Raw genomic sequence first — 16,810 nt, 5'->3', positions numbered from 1 at the left:
GTCATGAAAAGAATAATCCGGTTTTACTCCTGTTCAGGCCGCACGGTTAGCGGAATCCTACGTTTGCATTCTTCGGTCAGTGCTAATGGATGGCGTTCTAGAAGTTCTTCCATGTACATTGAGTGTTTAAAATTAGCTGGGTGTGATGCACTGGTATTGCTATCAACATTAATGCCGTATGTCTGGCTGTGGCGGTCCCCGTGAGTGCATATTGTGGTAAACCTGTTGTGGGAGGAGACATTCTTGGGGGGGGGGGAGTGTTGCGCAATCATGAACATGATTGTCTACAGCCGTCTTGGCTGTGGATCTCTGCATGAGACTCTGGGGTTAAAAAGCAGAGCCAAGAGTAGTTTTAGTTGGGGAGCCGTGCCTTCTTCATCCTGTGGACTCGCACGCTCTTGGGGAGGGCGTCGTTCGCAGCTGTTAGTGCTGCCGGCGATGAAGACAGCGAGATAAGGGAGACGTTTGAGTGTTAGGAGGGGAGGCTGGTCGCCTCCTTTAGCCAGAAAGGGCTGGGAACTTTAGGAGTGTGTGTGTCCGCCTCTGCTCTCCAGTCCTGCGTCTCAGCGTTCGGCCTGCCACCGCGTGCCGTTTGATCTGCCCGACTTTAAGCCATCGTTTCCCCGGGGAGTCGAACAGTGCCACAAGCTCTTGCCAGCAGGGCGAGTTGAGGTTTTACTGTTATCATTTCATGTTCAGTGTTTGTGTAGTCTTTGTATCCCCTTCCTAACCTTGTCTATTACATTAGAGTTAGGTTTTAATATTAGGGGAGAAACCTGGGAGGGTTAATGTGGGAGGACATACAGGCCCATGTGTGGGGTTTCATTCCACTGCCCCCTTTTTGAAGTGTGTAATACGGGTGCCTAGTGCGTAGTCCCCTAGTGAGAGGTTCCGGGGCTTGCTGTGTATTTGCACGTGCTGAGTGTGTATTGAGTGCCTTGCTGGATGTTATCCGTGAGTGCCGTGTTTAATCTTATTCTCGAGTGCTGTGCTCTTTTATCACCTGACTTGTAGTGGTTCACATAACGGCAGTCTCTAGAGATTCTATACTGGGTCATGCATGGGGACTCCGTGACCTACCCTTACATCTCTCCAACAGTCTATGAACTTGTTGCATATTTAATAAAGAAGCATCTATTTTTCTCTACTCTTGACTGGTGTGTGTTGTGTGTTCAGCCTCTGACAGAGCCCATTCCGGGCTGGTTTATTACAATATGACCAGACTTCCCTTGTACCATCCTGTCCTTTAGAATTGTGCTGTGATGAGTAATCGTAATGAAAACGAATCGCTTGTGTTAACGTGTGAACATTGACAGCCATGCAAAATGGATTGAGGGTCTGCCACCTTACTGTCTGTTTTGTTATGTGGTTTGACTGAACTCGGCTTCTGACTCATTTGGTCTACTGCAGCCTTAAATCGCAATTTTTGTCTTTTCTACTGTCCTTGCATTGCACGTTTAATTATTTTAGTACATGAATAAAGACTTCTGTCTCCTTGTCAGTCCAGAAGTAAAGGCTTTGTGCTTGCTGCACAATTGTTACAGTAAACTAGCTGGCTGACTTTAACACCCAAGTAACCTTGAAAATGCATGCACATACTGTGTTTAAGACTTATAAATAGAATAAGGTGTTTAAATGGTTTTCACTTTCGGATTATTATTGTTATAAACAACCTACGTTATTGGGATTTTGCATATTCGGAATGAGGCCATAACTAAGTTTTGCTTTTGGGAATAAGGTGTTTACATGGGCTGTATCATAACCAGAATACTTGACTATTCCAAATAACATCGGAACAATGATGTGCAAGTAAACGTGGTCATTGTTTTAATGCACATTTATTTACTCATAATTATCATAAATGTTATTATAATTATTATGAGTACAGGTAAGAGCTTGACCGAAGTGTGTGTCGGTAAAGCTTTACATCTGTCTTGAGGATCCTTTTTGTGTTTACTTTTGCCATCTGAGTGCACACAAGTGCTCACTCCCCACAAAACTCCCACACAGACAGCTGTTGCTGCAAAATACAGAGGCACTTAAGACTAACTCAGATTGCCAGCCAATCAGTTGCGATGTTTATGTTTTATGTTAGGCAGCAGTTGCGGGCTTGTGTGGGCGTAGCTACCATGCGCCACCTGGTAACTGCTATGATGCGCAACGTGTTTTGCGTGTTTCAATTGTTCCATACTTCAGTAGGCTACCCGATGACATCCAACAGTGATCATAGCCTTTAAGGGTGTGCAGAGAAACACTATCTGCATTGGCAGCTGTTCAGCCAACACTGTCTTTGTCTGTATTTGGAAAACCATCGGGAGGATGGGGTTTGTATCTGATGGTCTGGACGTGTTATTTAATGGCTGAGAGTCAGCATTGAAATAAAATCAATTTTTAAATTATTTTTATTTTCCATACAATGTTGCCGCGTCTCTTCCCTCCCGAAATATCCTCCGAAAATCATTGGTCAAATTCGGGAATAAAAAAATACCTGAACTGGGAAAAGATGCTCAACCCCATAGAGAATTAGATTCGCTTTTTGTCCTTGTTCAGCATCCTCGTGATTCACCAGCAACACCTGGCTTCCCACTCCACACATTGGAAATTGCCAGCATTGCACTATGATTAGTAATGTAATGAAAGAAAAGGCTGCTCTTGCATTTTAAATAAAATGCTGACCTTTTTATTAGTCATGTACTTTTTACTGGCACAAATTCTTCTATAAAAAACAGTATTGGCCCGCGGTCGAAGAGAAGTTGCAGTTTTTCCAAACTTGGATGGTTTTCTTAGTAACTTGCCCTTTGTGAGTATCAACTTCTCCTTTGTGAATCTATGCATTTTTACTGTCATGCGTTCACTCCTAAAATGTTAATGGGAATAAAGTGTGGGGGGCAATCTATGTTGATTTTATGTGCTCTCGCCAATACCCCATACCCTTTATACACTAACTTGGAAACCCAATCGCATTGCAGCCACTTCAATTTTTTTTTAATATTGCAAATTTGGCCAGCGTGATACCAACAAGAATAGCAGTATCAGTCGGCTCCAGTACTGTGAAACTTAAAGGTACTTTCACACCTCAAGTTTTTTTTTTTAAATAGCTTGTAAATACTAGGACTAAAGTAATAAAGCAAGGGATGAACACATTAAAATTTAAATGGTGCAGACCAAGGGACAATAACATACATATGATACATCCAGATCATCAGACCCTACACGCCAGCCAGACCTCTCCGTTCTGCCACCTCTGGACGCTTGGCACCTCCCCCTCTTCATGTCTGTACTTCCCGTTCGCGTCTGCTGTCTGTCCTAGCCCCTCGCTGGTGGAATGACCTTCCCGTGGTGGTCAGAACAGCAGAGAATCTGACTACCTTCAAGCGCAGACTAAAGACTTATCTCTTCAGGCTGCACCTCTCCCCACCCCTCCTTAGCCTCTAGTTTAGCTCAATGTACCTAGTTAGGCTAATGAGATCATGTTAGTTTTGTATTTGGCAGGAATGTTTTGTCTGATTCCGATTAGGCAAATGTGACTTCAGTGCTAGTTTTGTACTTGGCAGGATTGTTTGTCTGTTTGCTGAACAGGTTACCCTACAGGGTTGGAGTCCTGATCTATGTGGTCACTTCTGGCACTACGATCTTTACTTCACTCTAGTGTGTTTTTCTGCACCTCTGCACCTTGAACTAATGCACTTGTTGTACGTCGCTCTGGATAAGAGCGTCTGCTAAACGCCTGTAATGTAATGTAATGAAAAGGAAAGTAGCACAACTTTATTTCATATTTCTTGACAAATCATGAATGCTTTGGGGATTGCCTTCAGTCAGGGTGAATACTCAACACCAAGGGAAGCATCGCTAAACTGAAAACTGGTGCTTCAGCAGGACACACAGTCCAAAAATCTTCATGCACAAGTCCACCCTCCGGAGAATAATCTATATCTTTAGCATCTTGTAAGCAAGTGGGTGGATGTGTTATGTGCTATGATGGATTTATACTTAGGGAGGAGTTGATAATATATCTGTCTGGGTTTCAGGGAGATCTTGTTGCAGAGGTGTTGATTGCATGCTAACCTATAAATAATGCACAGACACATTTTGATAATGCTGTTTCCCTGATCACTGATAACATTTTCTTCTAACACAACAGCAGTAAACTTCTTCACCATTTCCCTTCGATAAGAGGGTTGTTTACCAAGCTGTTACTGAATTCTAAACTAACTTTGTTGTATTTGCAGAACTAAGGAAGTAAAGAGTCGGAGTGACTCGTATAGAAACCCCCAGAAAGCACGCACAGACTCACATGCACTCACACACACACATACACACACACACGCACGCGGGCACGCACACACAGTTAAAGTCAACCATTCAATGCATAACTAATCCTAGTGTTGCCCAGTGAGGGAGGGTTTCAGTAATGGGGCACTGTGCTCATCTCATTGCACAGTAGAGACTCATCTGGTCTGATGGCTGCCTGCAGTATGCATACTGCAAATGAGCAAGAACTGCGCTCCTACAACACAATGGCAGAGCAATAAGAAGAGGCTGCTGGCTGCAGGCTTTTCAGAACTAGGTGGTAGTGCACAAAAAAACTGCTGGAGAACGTTTCAGTGTTTGGAGAGACCTATATTTGACACCGGGTGTTTCATATGGAATGGACTAGAATGTAGACATATTTTAAAAAGAGATATATTATTGCACAACACAAAATATGTGTGTGCGATGTCTGACTCATTATAGAGGCTGCAAGACAGTATAACCAGAAAACGACACAAATAATACAAGACCTCAAGTAAGCCATGGACAGAAACCCAAGAAACCAAAAACAAATGCAGTAAAATAAAGCAAAATAAACAACTTGCTAGGATTTGGACAAATTGAACTAGGGATTGCAGTGGCATGTTTCCACATATTGCTAGTGTCAATGTTGTGCCAATAGGGGGCGGTGTTATATCATTTTGCACTCTAAATGGACTTTCAAGAAAAATCTCCTGCATCTTTCATTATTCTAGAAGGCCTACTCTACTAGGATATCTTTACAAGGGATTAAAAACTCATTTTTTGACCAATGCATTTCAGCTAGAGCCGGAAGTTCCAATATAGGTTTAAATCTCCCAGGCAGTTGTAATCAGTCCTGAAATTCTTTGGTGCCCTGCATTGAGCTGGTTCAGTCATGTTCCCAGGGAAAAGACCTGGCTATTTACCTTTAATTTTACAGTTGTCTATGCTTAAATACAGTTTATTTCTAAAGTATTAATCCTCACATTAAGTGTGCTTTAAGCACCACACACCAGCAACAGTGGTTTTAACACGCCTGTGATATGATGAAATAGCCACAGAACAATGAAGAACCGTCATCTTTACTATTGTTGTCAAATCAAGGACTACAAAATAACATTTTATGTAATAATAATAACAATAATAACAATAATAATAATAATAATAATCATAATGAGAAGAAGAATTTATGTATTTATAAATGAGTTTATGTTTATGTCGAAGAACCTATCCATATATGCATATGCTGTGGGATAAAATCTAAGCTCAGATCCAGCTGCGGATTATGGATATGTAAAGTTGAAAAAAAGGGATTACACCATTAAGTCATATGGGTAAACTATGTAATGCACAATAATGCACTGCAGAAAACCTACACTGATACACTCAAGGCTAGAGAGCATTTTTAAAGTACTATTTTTCTGGTGCCCAGAAGAGCACTAGCATTTTATTGCACCGATTAGCCCAATACTCTCACAAGGATGAAATGGGTGACGCAAATATGTGGATGCACTCAGTCGCACATATGAGTCAAGCTGGCCCTCGCAGGGATGCAGAAACCCTTCAGTCCTGTTTGTAGAGACATCACACAGCAATCGTCTTGCTTAGAACTGCACAAAGCGCTCAGAGAAAATCTGCCCAAATAAAACGCACAGCAGCTGACTCAAGCTGTACGTAGCTATGGTAGAGCACATTTCTACGTGGTGTACATAATGAGCTGTTTGGATTGCTTCTCCTTTGAATGTTGGTTGTATGATTTATTTGCTTAAATTACATTCTTATGGATGTATATTTATTATACACTCAGATAGTCACAGAGACTAATTTGGTAAAAATTACCAAGAAAATAGACTACCCCTCCCTGAGAGTGGACATGCAAAACTACAAAGCCCAGTTCCTCATTCCATGTACAATTCCGTGCCATGTTTTTCTCAGCACTACTTAGTTATAGTATTGTTTTTCAGGTGGAGCCATGCCATTTCATCAGTGTTGAGTATTACACGATTTTCTTGTAAGGGATAAGACTTATATTGCATTTTGGTAACACGACTCCAAGTTGACAGCCTTGGATTTGCTGCCCGCTTTTCAGTCATGATTTTTTGTAAGCATGGTTTTTGTTTCAACCACATGTGGACAATTGTAAGGAGACATTAGTTGTTCTTTAATTCTACACTCTGTTTTCTTTGTACTTCTTTTTTAACCAGTTTAAGTGTCAATTTTCTCAGACAGTTTTTGTGTACAACAAAGAATAGTTTGTATATTTAGAGAAGTTTCTGACAAGCTATTGGCTTTATAATGGCTGATGTACACTTCAAATAACTCCTCAGCTTGTAGAGATGTTATGCTTCCATAGGTTGTATGTATATGTTGGAATTGTTTTCCTATAGCACATGCAACCGATTATTACTGTTGTCCAGGACAAAGGCCAAGATACAATTTATAAACTGCTAATTACATTTATAATTGTGAATGAATGCTATTGGATAAATCTGTTCATATCTACAACCTCTGGAAACATAACATCACTGCACAGGTTGCTATGCCCCTACCAGCCATTGTAAAGCTGGCTAATCTTCAGAAACATCTGCGGGCTATCTAAAATATCATCCAATGCACATAAACACTCCCTGGGACAACGGAAAACATACACTAACAAAACGAATAACATATACTTTTTTAAAAACCCAGAAAGTGATATATCCCTGTAAGTAGACACATTCAAAGTCTGTTGATGGATGATTAAAGCCACATTATGTTGGAAATACTTTTGCATGCCATGCACAATTAATTTGTTAACAAATCACACCACAGGATCCTACTTTAAGCTACGGAAGGTAGGACATCGTGACAGAAGATTAACTTGGATTTTTAAATTATGACATAGAACACACAACAATAAAACACAGGAAATAAAACTGAGCATTCAGCCTAAAGGAAATAGGGGACTAATTTGGTAACAGGTGACCCTACTTGAATAAACTGTAGGCTAGTTGTTTCACTCTGACCCGTTTGAGTAGCCAATGCGTGCAGCATAAAATTTGCATTTGGGAGGGTGATGGGAGTACAGGGGAAGCTTGCGTATTCCGAGCAGAAGCTGATAGAAACAGTTTCACGGAACGAATCGTCATCTGTGCGACGAGAACCGTCAGATGGCAGTTTTATTATGGTAGAGTAGCTAGGCTAGATATCAGCACCAGCGACGCAAAATTTGGAATTTAGGCTAAACATCGACCTGCCTTATCGCTAGTTTTTGTTTGGCGTCGGCGTCGCATTGTGAGAGGCTACAATTTCGCTTTAGTTTGTGTAGGCTATAGGCTATTGGCCGTGATCTGACTCATACATTTTCGTGCTATAGTCTGTATGTTTTGTGCTGGGAATATATATAACTATATGTGCTCATTTAATTCTGAAACGTTTAGACTACTTATTTCAGTGGGCACCAAATGCCGGAATTACACACAACAGTAAAATTCCTCCTTGTCTCCGCCCACACAACTGCACGACACCTTGAGTTCTATCCTCCGGTTGATTTGAACGATTTCTAGCAGCGTTTGTACCATTTCCGTGAGCGCTATTTAAAGCGATTAGCCAGACCTGGTGCATGTAAACCATTTTACAGTACGTATGCAGATAAACACAGTCGTTTAGTATGGCAACAGTCTCGTTTAAAAATAGCGAATCTTCGTTTTAAGAGAGAGGTAGGCTGTTGTATTTTACTAGGTGGAGGATGTAAATATGCCTTTTGGAAGGCTAATTCAGTGCGCAATAGTTCTCACTCTATTAATAGAAATGCGTGAACTGTAAAGACAGAAAAATCATAATTTGACTAAATCGGGGGCAACACACGTTAGCGAAAATGGGATTCCTTCATCAGCTCCATCTTCTCTTGTGGAAAAATGTTTCATTGAAGCGAAGAGGACCGGTAAGTAAAGTGACCATGTTGTTTTCTTATCATTAGTAAAAAAAGTGTATTTTTACAGCCATTTACCGATCCGTAGAGCGCTATAAATAGAGGCCTCGTCCACAGTGGAAACAGCGGGTGGCAGAGCGAGAAGAGACGGGCGTCGGTATGGAGACTCCGGCAGCTGGATATCTCCGACATCGCTAGCCCTGTTTTGTATTAAACATTTTCTCATTTGAAGCGCATCTTTATAATTCTGTTTCGCAGTACAAATCTATTAAGTTAACACCGCATCCTGTCATGTTTAGAGTAATTACTTCATCTTCTATTGATGCTTATCACATTTTTGTTCTTTTTTTAAATATAGCCTAATATTTTTAAGACAATTTGAATGCTAGCTGAAGAGCTCGACACGTTAAGTATCAATAACACATTGGTGCTGTCGTAGCCTACTTAAAATGACTTGGGTGTGTTTTAGCTGCATGTTCACTATCTCAGACAACACACAGGTTGTTGCAAAGGTGCCGGAGTGGTTGGTTTTTAACAGCTCATTATTAGAAACCACAATAGGCTAGTAGCAAGAGTAAGCTATTTAAAAATTCCCCCGTTTTACCAATGCCCTTCCCAAAAACAGGCATAGGAGTAAAATAGACTATTTAACTTAAATCGAAGATATATTTTAGAGTAAATTTTAAATGAAATATGAGGTTGTTATAGCCTACTTCCCGTGAACGGTTACAGGTTGGTGGGAAATAGTTATCTTAAAAATGCGAATTTTTCCCCCTGCAGAACCTTTCATGAGCCGAGTCTGTTATTCACTCTAAGATAATATTCGCTGCTAAGAATAGACTCTTGAGGTGAATGGGGATTTGAACTCATTGTCAGGTTCATGTTGAACATTTTATTGCTAGCGCATATCCATGTTTTCGGTCGTGTACGAAAACCAATCTCCCATCTCTACTCTCACACGCCCTGCGCTGACAAGACACCGAATCTGACTAGAGATGTGTCGCAATCGCTGATAATATTTCAGCTGCCCTCAGACCTTGTCAGACGAAGGAAGGGTGTGTGTTTGTGTCAGGCGTTGGGGACATTGGATTAGCATCCCATGACAGCTCATGCTCTGACTCGCTGGTCGAATTCCTCGTTCAGCCAGCTGTGACTGGGACCAGTCAATGAAGGATAAGTGACACTGGGAGTGCAAATTTTTTAGCAGATAATTTTTACCTCTCGGGGTGTTTTTGCAGTCGTGGTTGCTGCTGTTGCTGCTAATGAAGCACCAGCAATGTGTCGCTTATTAGACATCATTGGTGACATGGAGATATTTCGAATGCAGTCACATACACCTGTTTAGTTAATTCTCTGTGCGGTTCCGCTCAGAAGGACATGTTAGCGCTGTTTGAAAATGTACCTTAATGACAGGCCAGGAAGAACCTTGTATAAGCACTTTAAAAAATCAAAAAATAGAATTTTCATTAGTTAAGAATGTTTAAGTCCTTAATTCAGTTCTAATCTGGATTTAATAGCCTTTTGTGAGAGAACTATCAAGTGAAGGGGGTTGTGTAGTAACCGAAATGAACACGTAAATGTTGCTTGTCTTTTTACTGCATACAATTATTATTCATTAAACCGTTTTCATTAATGTGCACAAAATTTGATAAATTGTCAGACATTCTATTTTACAAACCCTGTATCCCTTCACATTTGCACAAAAGCTTAATCGAATTTTGTGAAACAACATGAAAGGAGATCACCAAGATCGTGTTTTGTACTTCTGAGCACGATGGCGTAAGAGTGTGTTCTGAAAGTTTCATCAGTTGTTTATCCTATCATTGCAAGCACAGCCCACTACACATGCTATTGTTTTTTTACTGCTAGAACAATGTTTAAGGGTCTGGATTTAAACATTGTCCCCCACCCACAGGTTGACTGAATTGGTTGCTGTTTGCAGTTGAGAAGTGGTAGCCTGTCAGTGAGTGAACACGTTAATTGATGGACTCCTGGAACATCAAGTGGTTTGAGTTCCAATCCAGTCAGTGACAGTAATACTCCAGTTGTAACAAAACATAGAACCCAGAAACTTATGGATCTGCAGTGGACAGCCTTGACTCTAGTTGAGCCAGTTGCACTTACAAAAAAATGTGAACACTTTTCCCCCTTTTCCTCAATTCTTGAACTCCGCCTATGCATTTTCCCAAGGTGTCATTGACATTGTTTTATACACTGCACGCAAGCCACTGAACATGTCAGCAGAATTTATGCTGATAGGTACAGAAGTGTAAGCTATCTATTACTGGACACCGGGAAGGGAAGTGGCAAATAGTCGTGAGGAGTTTATGCAGTGGTGACACAATAAAACCTGGCTAAATTAAGGCCAAATTGTGTCTTGGGCATAGTTGGCTATTCGCATAATCCACGTGTAAACCAGTGATTTTGTACTAGTCCCAGCCTGTGTGAGCACTTTTACTGATTGAGCCACTCAGGTGATCCCCTGTTCCCGCAAGAAAACCTTACAATAACATTGCGAGAGCCTGCTATAGTTTATTGCTATCTAGTGTCCCTGCGTTCTGTTACTTTGATAAATAACAGCAGGTTCGGTTTGCAAATGAGGGAATGAGGTTGTCTGACTGAATATGCTTTATTATGACCTCCTCCAGTGGAAAGGCAGCCATGTATCCGGAAGGTATCACCAAGGTTCAGATTTAGTGTGCGAGAGGCAGAGTGAAGGATCGATCACAGAGGCTGCAGCCACAGTCCATTTCTGGTCCTCGCCGCCTGCGTAGTCTGGGCTTTGTGGTCTGGTGCATTTCAGACCTCTCTGTGGTCCACCTGTTGACTCGCTTGAATGCATTCAGGTTTATCTTTTACACTTCATTCAGTGATCCATACTCATATGGGCAGGCCCTGCAAAAAAAAAAAAAAAAGTTGCTCATAAAACACACCAAAACGCTTGTTTTCCTTTAAAGTTTGCATGCTCATTCTTGCATGTTACTACAGTATAACAAACAGATATGATGCCTCTTACCTTTGTTTGCTGGAATGGCCTGGTTGACATTTTTTTTTTTTTTTTTGCATTGTCATGCGATGCTGTTGTTTAAGGAAATTGCTTCAGTAAATACTTTAGTGCAACTCACTGAAATTTCAGGGCATCTTAAGGGGAAGTTACAACTTCTCTTAATGTGTTTTATGCAACCGGTCGCTGATTGGAGCTCGCTGGACCTGTACCTGCTTGCCAGGGTCCCTTTTTAAGTGTAGTATTTGCAGCAACAGTTCCCTTCATAAATCACTCGGCGCATATGTCAAGAGCTCCCTGGAGTAAAGGATTGCCGGTTTAATTATAGCAACAGCCGCGTCATCCCGCAGGATCATCGGACGCGGCTGGCGCAGGAAGTGGCTGGTAATCACCGCGCGGGGCTCCGCGGTGTATTCTGGGAAACGCCCCATCAGCAGTTTGCAAGCGGCGATGTTTTTTTTTCCTTCCTGCTCCTTCCTGCAAGCCCTTCAGATGAATCTGATTAACCCTTTTCTCCCCCCTCGCTATCGCGTGGAAAGCGTCCGGTTCGTGCGGCAGATGTTTGCCTCCGAAGTGGAAACGCATCCAGGGTCCCTTTCTCTGTAGCTGTTAATGGTACATTTTTACTGCCACTCCCCCAGTTTCGATAGGCAGTAACGTGCGGCAGGCAGTCTGTCATCCTTGGAGAGGTTTGTCGTTCGGAATGCGTTAATGATTCATCAAGTCAAACAGAGGGTTACGCGGCCTTTGTGAGGTATTACGGAAAATTAGGTGTACATTTCTTATCTGTAAGCAGCTGCCACACAGGCAATTAAAGCCAACAGACTAAAGCTATTGGAGAAGGTTCCTTTTTTTCCCCAGTCATCCATGCTTGTGGGCACACATGAGTATGACATGCTGTGTTTCTGATGTGTAAAGTGTGAAACTACACAGTGGCACGGAACTTCGTAAAGCACATGGACTACCCCTCTAAACACACATACCCCGCGCACACATACACATTTGCAAATGCATTAATATAGTTGCGTGCACTCATACATGCATGAGCAAATCCTCCAGTATGTCGCTGACATACTGTATGTGTCTGTAGTGGCTGGGGGAATCTTTGACACACACACACACACACACACACACACACACCTGATCTCTGTACTGGCAGAGTGAGGAGCGGGTTACATTAGCTGTGCTGTTTGTTTAACCCCACATGACATATTTTTCATTTGCTCCCTTCAGTTTACACAGCCTCACTAAAGCCATACAGGAGCAGAGCGCACGGTTATTGACTCGCTCAGAGTTTACAGCGGCAGCTCTGTTGCGGATTCAAACCCACGACCCCCTATGCCCGCGAGCACCGGGAGCATTAACTCGCTGCCTCCTGCCAATCCCGCATTTCCCTGAGGTGCATGACTGAAAAACACATGCAGTGTAGTGCCACTTCCCCTGGCGGATAGTCCCCCTGAGGGGGTGGTGGTGGTGGTGGGGATGACGATGATGATGATGATAGTGGTGGTGATGGATCCCCAGCAACTGTGGTGTGTTACGCCGTGTGGTTTACCTTATTGCTAGCTTACCAAAAAAAAAACCAGAAGAGAAAAATAAGGACTGACCTAGTTCTCTCAGCGATGCCGACTGATTGGCTGGCAGAGGGACGGGCTGAACTGGCTGGGTATCTATGGAGACGGTGGGGAGGAGAGGAGCGGAGGGAGAAATCGGGGTAGAAATGGACGAAAGCGTCGCCGTAAATGAATAGGGCAGTGGAGTCACACTGGGGGTGGGGGGGTGGGTGGGGGGGCGGGGATAGTCGACGCCAGCCGTGAATTATACATGCAAACTGCGGTCTCAGCGACCACACTCCCGCAACCCCTCCTTCTGATTCCCAGCCCCCCCCACCCCCTCCGTGGGGGAGCTGACTGAGGCAGGGACTGCCAGACGCCGACTGGCTCCATCCAGTGATCTCACAGACACAACGGACGACTGTGCAATACTTGCGCCCTCCAGACTGCGCATTTGCCCTGGGCTGCTGTGCTGTATGTGTGTGTCTTTTCATTTTCTCAGGGGAGAGTTGACCTCTTCTCCTTATTCCTGGAGCGCCATGTGTTAGCGTGACATAACATATCGCTTTCTGTCATGGGTGTATCCGCGTCTCTCTGCGTATCTGCCATTAGATGTGCTGTACACCTAGTCGTTGTTATTAATGATATCGCGGTGCTGCTGCTGCTCTGTCTGCTGTTGACAGGCAGGTTTTGTGGGAAATTCGATGAATATGCTACATTGTTCTAATTATTTGGCTTTGGAGTGGTAGTGATGAATCATATGCAAACAATGTCAAAAAATAGGTAGGCCTAAATATAAAAGATTCTGAGAAAAAACAGGGTACTGATAATTTTTGGAAGTGCTTTGTGTGACATTGGGCTGGGTGCATCTCACTGTTCGAACAGCTCTGCTGTAATCAGAAAAGGTTGTGAACCACTCTCTTTGATAGCTGGTTAGTCTGATTTGTAATAAATTGGTCTTTGTATTGTTGCCTGGCTTTTGGATTCTATTAAAAACCTTTCAAATCTGGACAGAAAGAGAACAATTTTTCACGGTTCAGCTGGATTTTACTATAAAAGAGATGCATTTTCTATGGTTAAAAAAAACAGTTCTTGAATGTAACTTGGGAGATGAAAGAATTGGCTTCATTCTGTGCAGAAGTGAATTGATTGTGTCATGCATTGTATAGGCATCCCTTTGAACAGAGCTTTGAAACTTCACCGTTGAATGGTCTTATATAACCCCACACAACAAGCTCTGATGAGTACCTTTAATTAGATTAGCAACAACACAACAGCATAATTTAACATATGCCGAAAACCCTTGACATAAATAGAAAGATTTCAAATGTTGCCAATACTCAAAAATAATTAGACTGCGACTCGTTGCTAATTATAATGATTATGCTAATTCATAGCCTCACCCCCCCATCGGCGATACGTGCAAGCGCACAAACACGTGCCCGCTGAATGGGGGCTGAGCAGGCTGTCTGAAGCCACGCTGGAAGACGTTCCGTTCTCCGAGTGATCCCTGGCCTGTTTACTTTCGTGTTCCCCTGTAGCTGCTTTGATGTAGCTGCCAGTGCTTCTTTGGTCTCAAGACCAAAAATTTCTCCCGTGCTTACACAATGCAATCTGCCATCAGCAGAAGCTCAACCTGGCGGGGTGTTGCACATGGAGTCCTACCACCTTAAGTAAGTGGGAGTTTGGTAGTGGTTTTATGTGGTTTTGTATTTTGTACGCATGCTTTGTGTATGTGCCCTCTTTATATGTGCACACACACACACACATCAACACACATAGCCGCACGCACACACATTCCAAAACTCCATGTAAAAAGTATTTGTTTGACTAAAGCAGAATAAAATTGCATTAAAGAGCCGTGGGGAGTGTGGGGGGGGGTGGTTGACTAAATGTTTCCAGCGAACGACGCTAGAAAAGTCAACTGAAACATGCTAATGTTGAATGTACTTTATGAGAGGCAGTAACTACAGGACTGTGGTTGTCAAGCCGTTGCTAAGGAAGTGAATTTAAACTTGAAGGTCATTAATCAGCTCAGATTGTGTAGATCAGGGCTGCCCAACCCTGCTCCTGGAGATCTACCATCCTGTAGGTTTTCACTCCAACTCTAACAAAGCACAGCTCATTTAACTGCCGGTGATCTTGTTGAACTGCTAATTAGTACAATCAGGTATGCCAAATTGTAGTTGAAATGAAAACCTACAGGACAGTAGATCTCCAGCATCTGGGTTGGCCATCCCTGGAGTAGATATTTGTTCTGCCTGCATTATAAGCTCTTGGTTTCTTTTTGTCTTACCTGATTTCCTTGTTCTTGAAAATTTCAGTTGGTACCGTTGGAGTTACAGAGCTGTCCGTATAAGTTTTTGTGGCTTATGAATGATTATGAATGGTCCATGGCCTTTTTACCATCAGGGGCGACATAGCTCAGGAGGTAAGACCGATTGTCTGGCAGTCGGAGGGTTGCCGGTTCAAACCCCGCCCTGGGCATGTCGAAGTGTCCTTGAGCAGACATCTAACCTCAACCTAACTGCTCTGGGAATGAGAGGCATCAATTGTAAGCGCTTTGGATAAAAGCGCTATATAATGCAGTCCATTATAAATGCAGCCATTTTATGAATATTCTTAATGAGCCGGAAAATCAGATTGCTGTGATTTAACATTTCACAGCAATCTAAAGAGTCAGAACATTTGACCTCAACAATATGGAGTTCACCATCTGTACTAACGCCAAAAAGCCAAGGTTCACAGCCATTTTACAGCCTCAAGAAAAATGAAGAATTAATTATGCTTTTGTTTGCGAAGGACAAGTAAGCAGCCAGTGCAAGAAAAAAAATTATCCTTGCTAATGGTGGATGTATCAGTAATTTCCCTTGCGTGGATTTGAACACTTGAACATTGTTTTACCATAAATCTTTCATTGGAATCAGGAATCGGTCTTTGCAAAGTTAAGTAAAACCCATTCTGATTTTATTCTTATTAATGAGTGCCCAGATTTTGTAAGAAAACAGTAGGCTTCTGTTAACTCGTTACATAACCAATGGTTTGTTGCATACCACGTCCTCTTTACAGTGGGCCAAAGAGCGGTGAAATTATCCAGGGAGAAGAGGTGTTTTGTAGGCCTAGTGTTTGCATAGGTGTTTGTGATTTTGTTGTGTGCTTTGAACGGCCACAGAATGGACCTAATGTCGCTCCCTCCTTGCTGATAGAGCTTGGGCACAGAATCATTGCCGTGGATAAAGAACAGATGGCCATACTGTGGACTGTTTTTGCATCGACACAAGCCTGACCGTGACCCTGGGGTAAACCTGAAATGACAGCAAACTCTTGTCCCTGAAATAAATAGCTGTGTGAGAATAATCAAAAAAGATGTTTTGTGAACATTAGCTAAGAGAACCAACTGTCATATCCCCCCCCCCCCCCCACACCTGTGACTGCATCTGTACTCTTACCTTTCCTGGCCAGAGGGTAGGGCTGGCTGAGACAGGGTGGTGAATTATTGAGAGCCGCTGGCTCTGGGGAGAAGCTGCATTGGAGAAAAGCTAGATGAAATATACATGAGAGGGGGAGAGAGAGAGAGAGAGAGAGCTTGTCAGGGAGGAGAGTGCAGAAGTCAGAACGAACGGGGAAAAAGCTAAGCAAAATAAAGGTGGGGGGATTGCTAAAAGCAGGAGGAAGACTGAACAGGAAGGAGGGAGGGATGAGAAGAGGGAACAATCTTTGAAAAATTACGGGCAGAGGGCTCAGTATCGACTTTTTTTGGCCCTGACCCTCCCCAATCCAGGTGTGTGTTCAGTATCAATATGACAGCGTGTGCTTGCGCAGGGGCTTGGCTCTGTGACGCAGTTGAGGCTGTAAAAGGTCTCTCATAAAGTCATTAAGTGGAAGCTCATCTGAGAGCCATTCCCCTGGACAGGGGATGGGGAGTGGCACAGAAGAGAGATGGGACACCGGTCCGGCATTACCTCGGCTGCTTTTCCTATCGATCGCAAAGCCGCAGGGTGACCACCTTCGTTTGAATTTCCTCAACATTCGTGCAAGTTGATGCTCGGAGCACATCTGAGATCTCAGAGC

At 42.9% G+C, this 16,810-nt stretch overlaps 1 protein-coding gene across 2 annotated transcripts in view; it reads left to right on the top strand.

The window, feature by feature from the left end:
* Positions 1–7,328: 7,328 nt before the first annotated feature.
* abca2 (ATP-binding cassette, sub-family A (ABC1), member 2) overlaps positions 7,329–16,810 on the top strand; it is a 75,780-nt gene continuing 66,298 nt past the window's right edge. For both annotated transcript variants that reach the window (XM_064354436.1, XM_064354435.1), the window contains exon 1: positions 7,329–8,194. In XM_064354436.1, the coding sequence (XP_064210506.1) occupies positions 8,129–8,194 (66 nt within the window). In that variant the 5' untranslated portion in view covers positions 7,329–8,128. The remainder of the gene's footprint in view (positions 8,195–16,810) is intronic.

This window comes from Anguilla rostrata, chromosome 10, assembly GCF_018555375.3.
Source record: "Anguilla rostrata isolate EN2019 chromosome 10, ASM1855537v3, whole genome shotgun sequence".
Lineage (NCBI taxonomy): Eukaryota > Metazoa > Chordata > Actinopteri > Anguilliformes > Anguillidae > Anguilla > Anguilla rostrata.
Note: the sequence above shows the minus strand (reverse complement) of the source record. Positions and strands in the feature narration are given on the sequence as shown.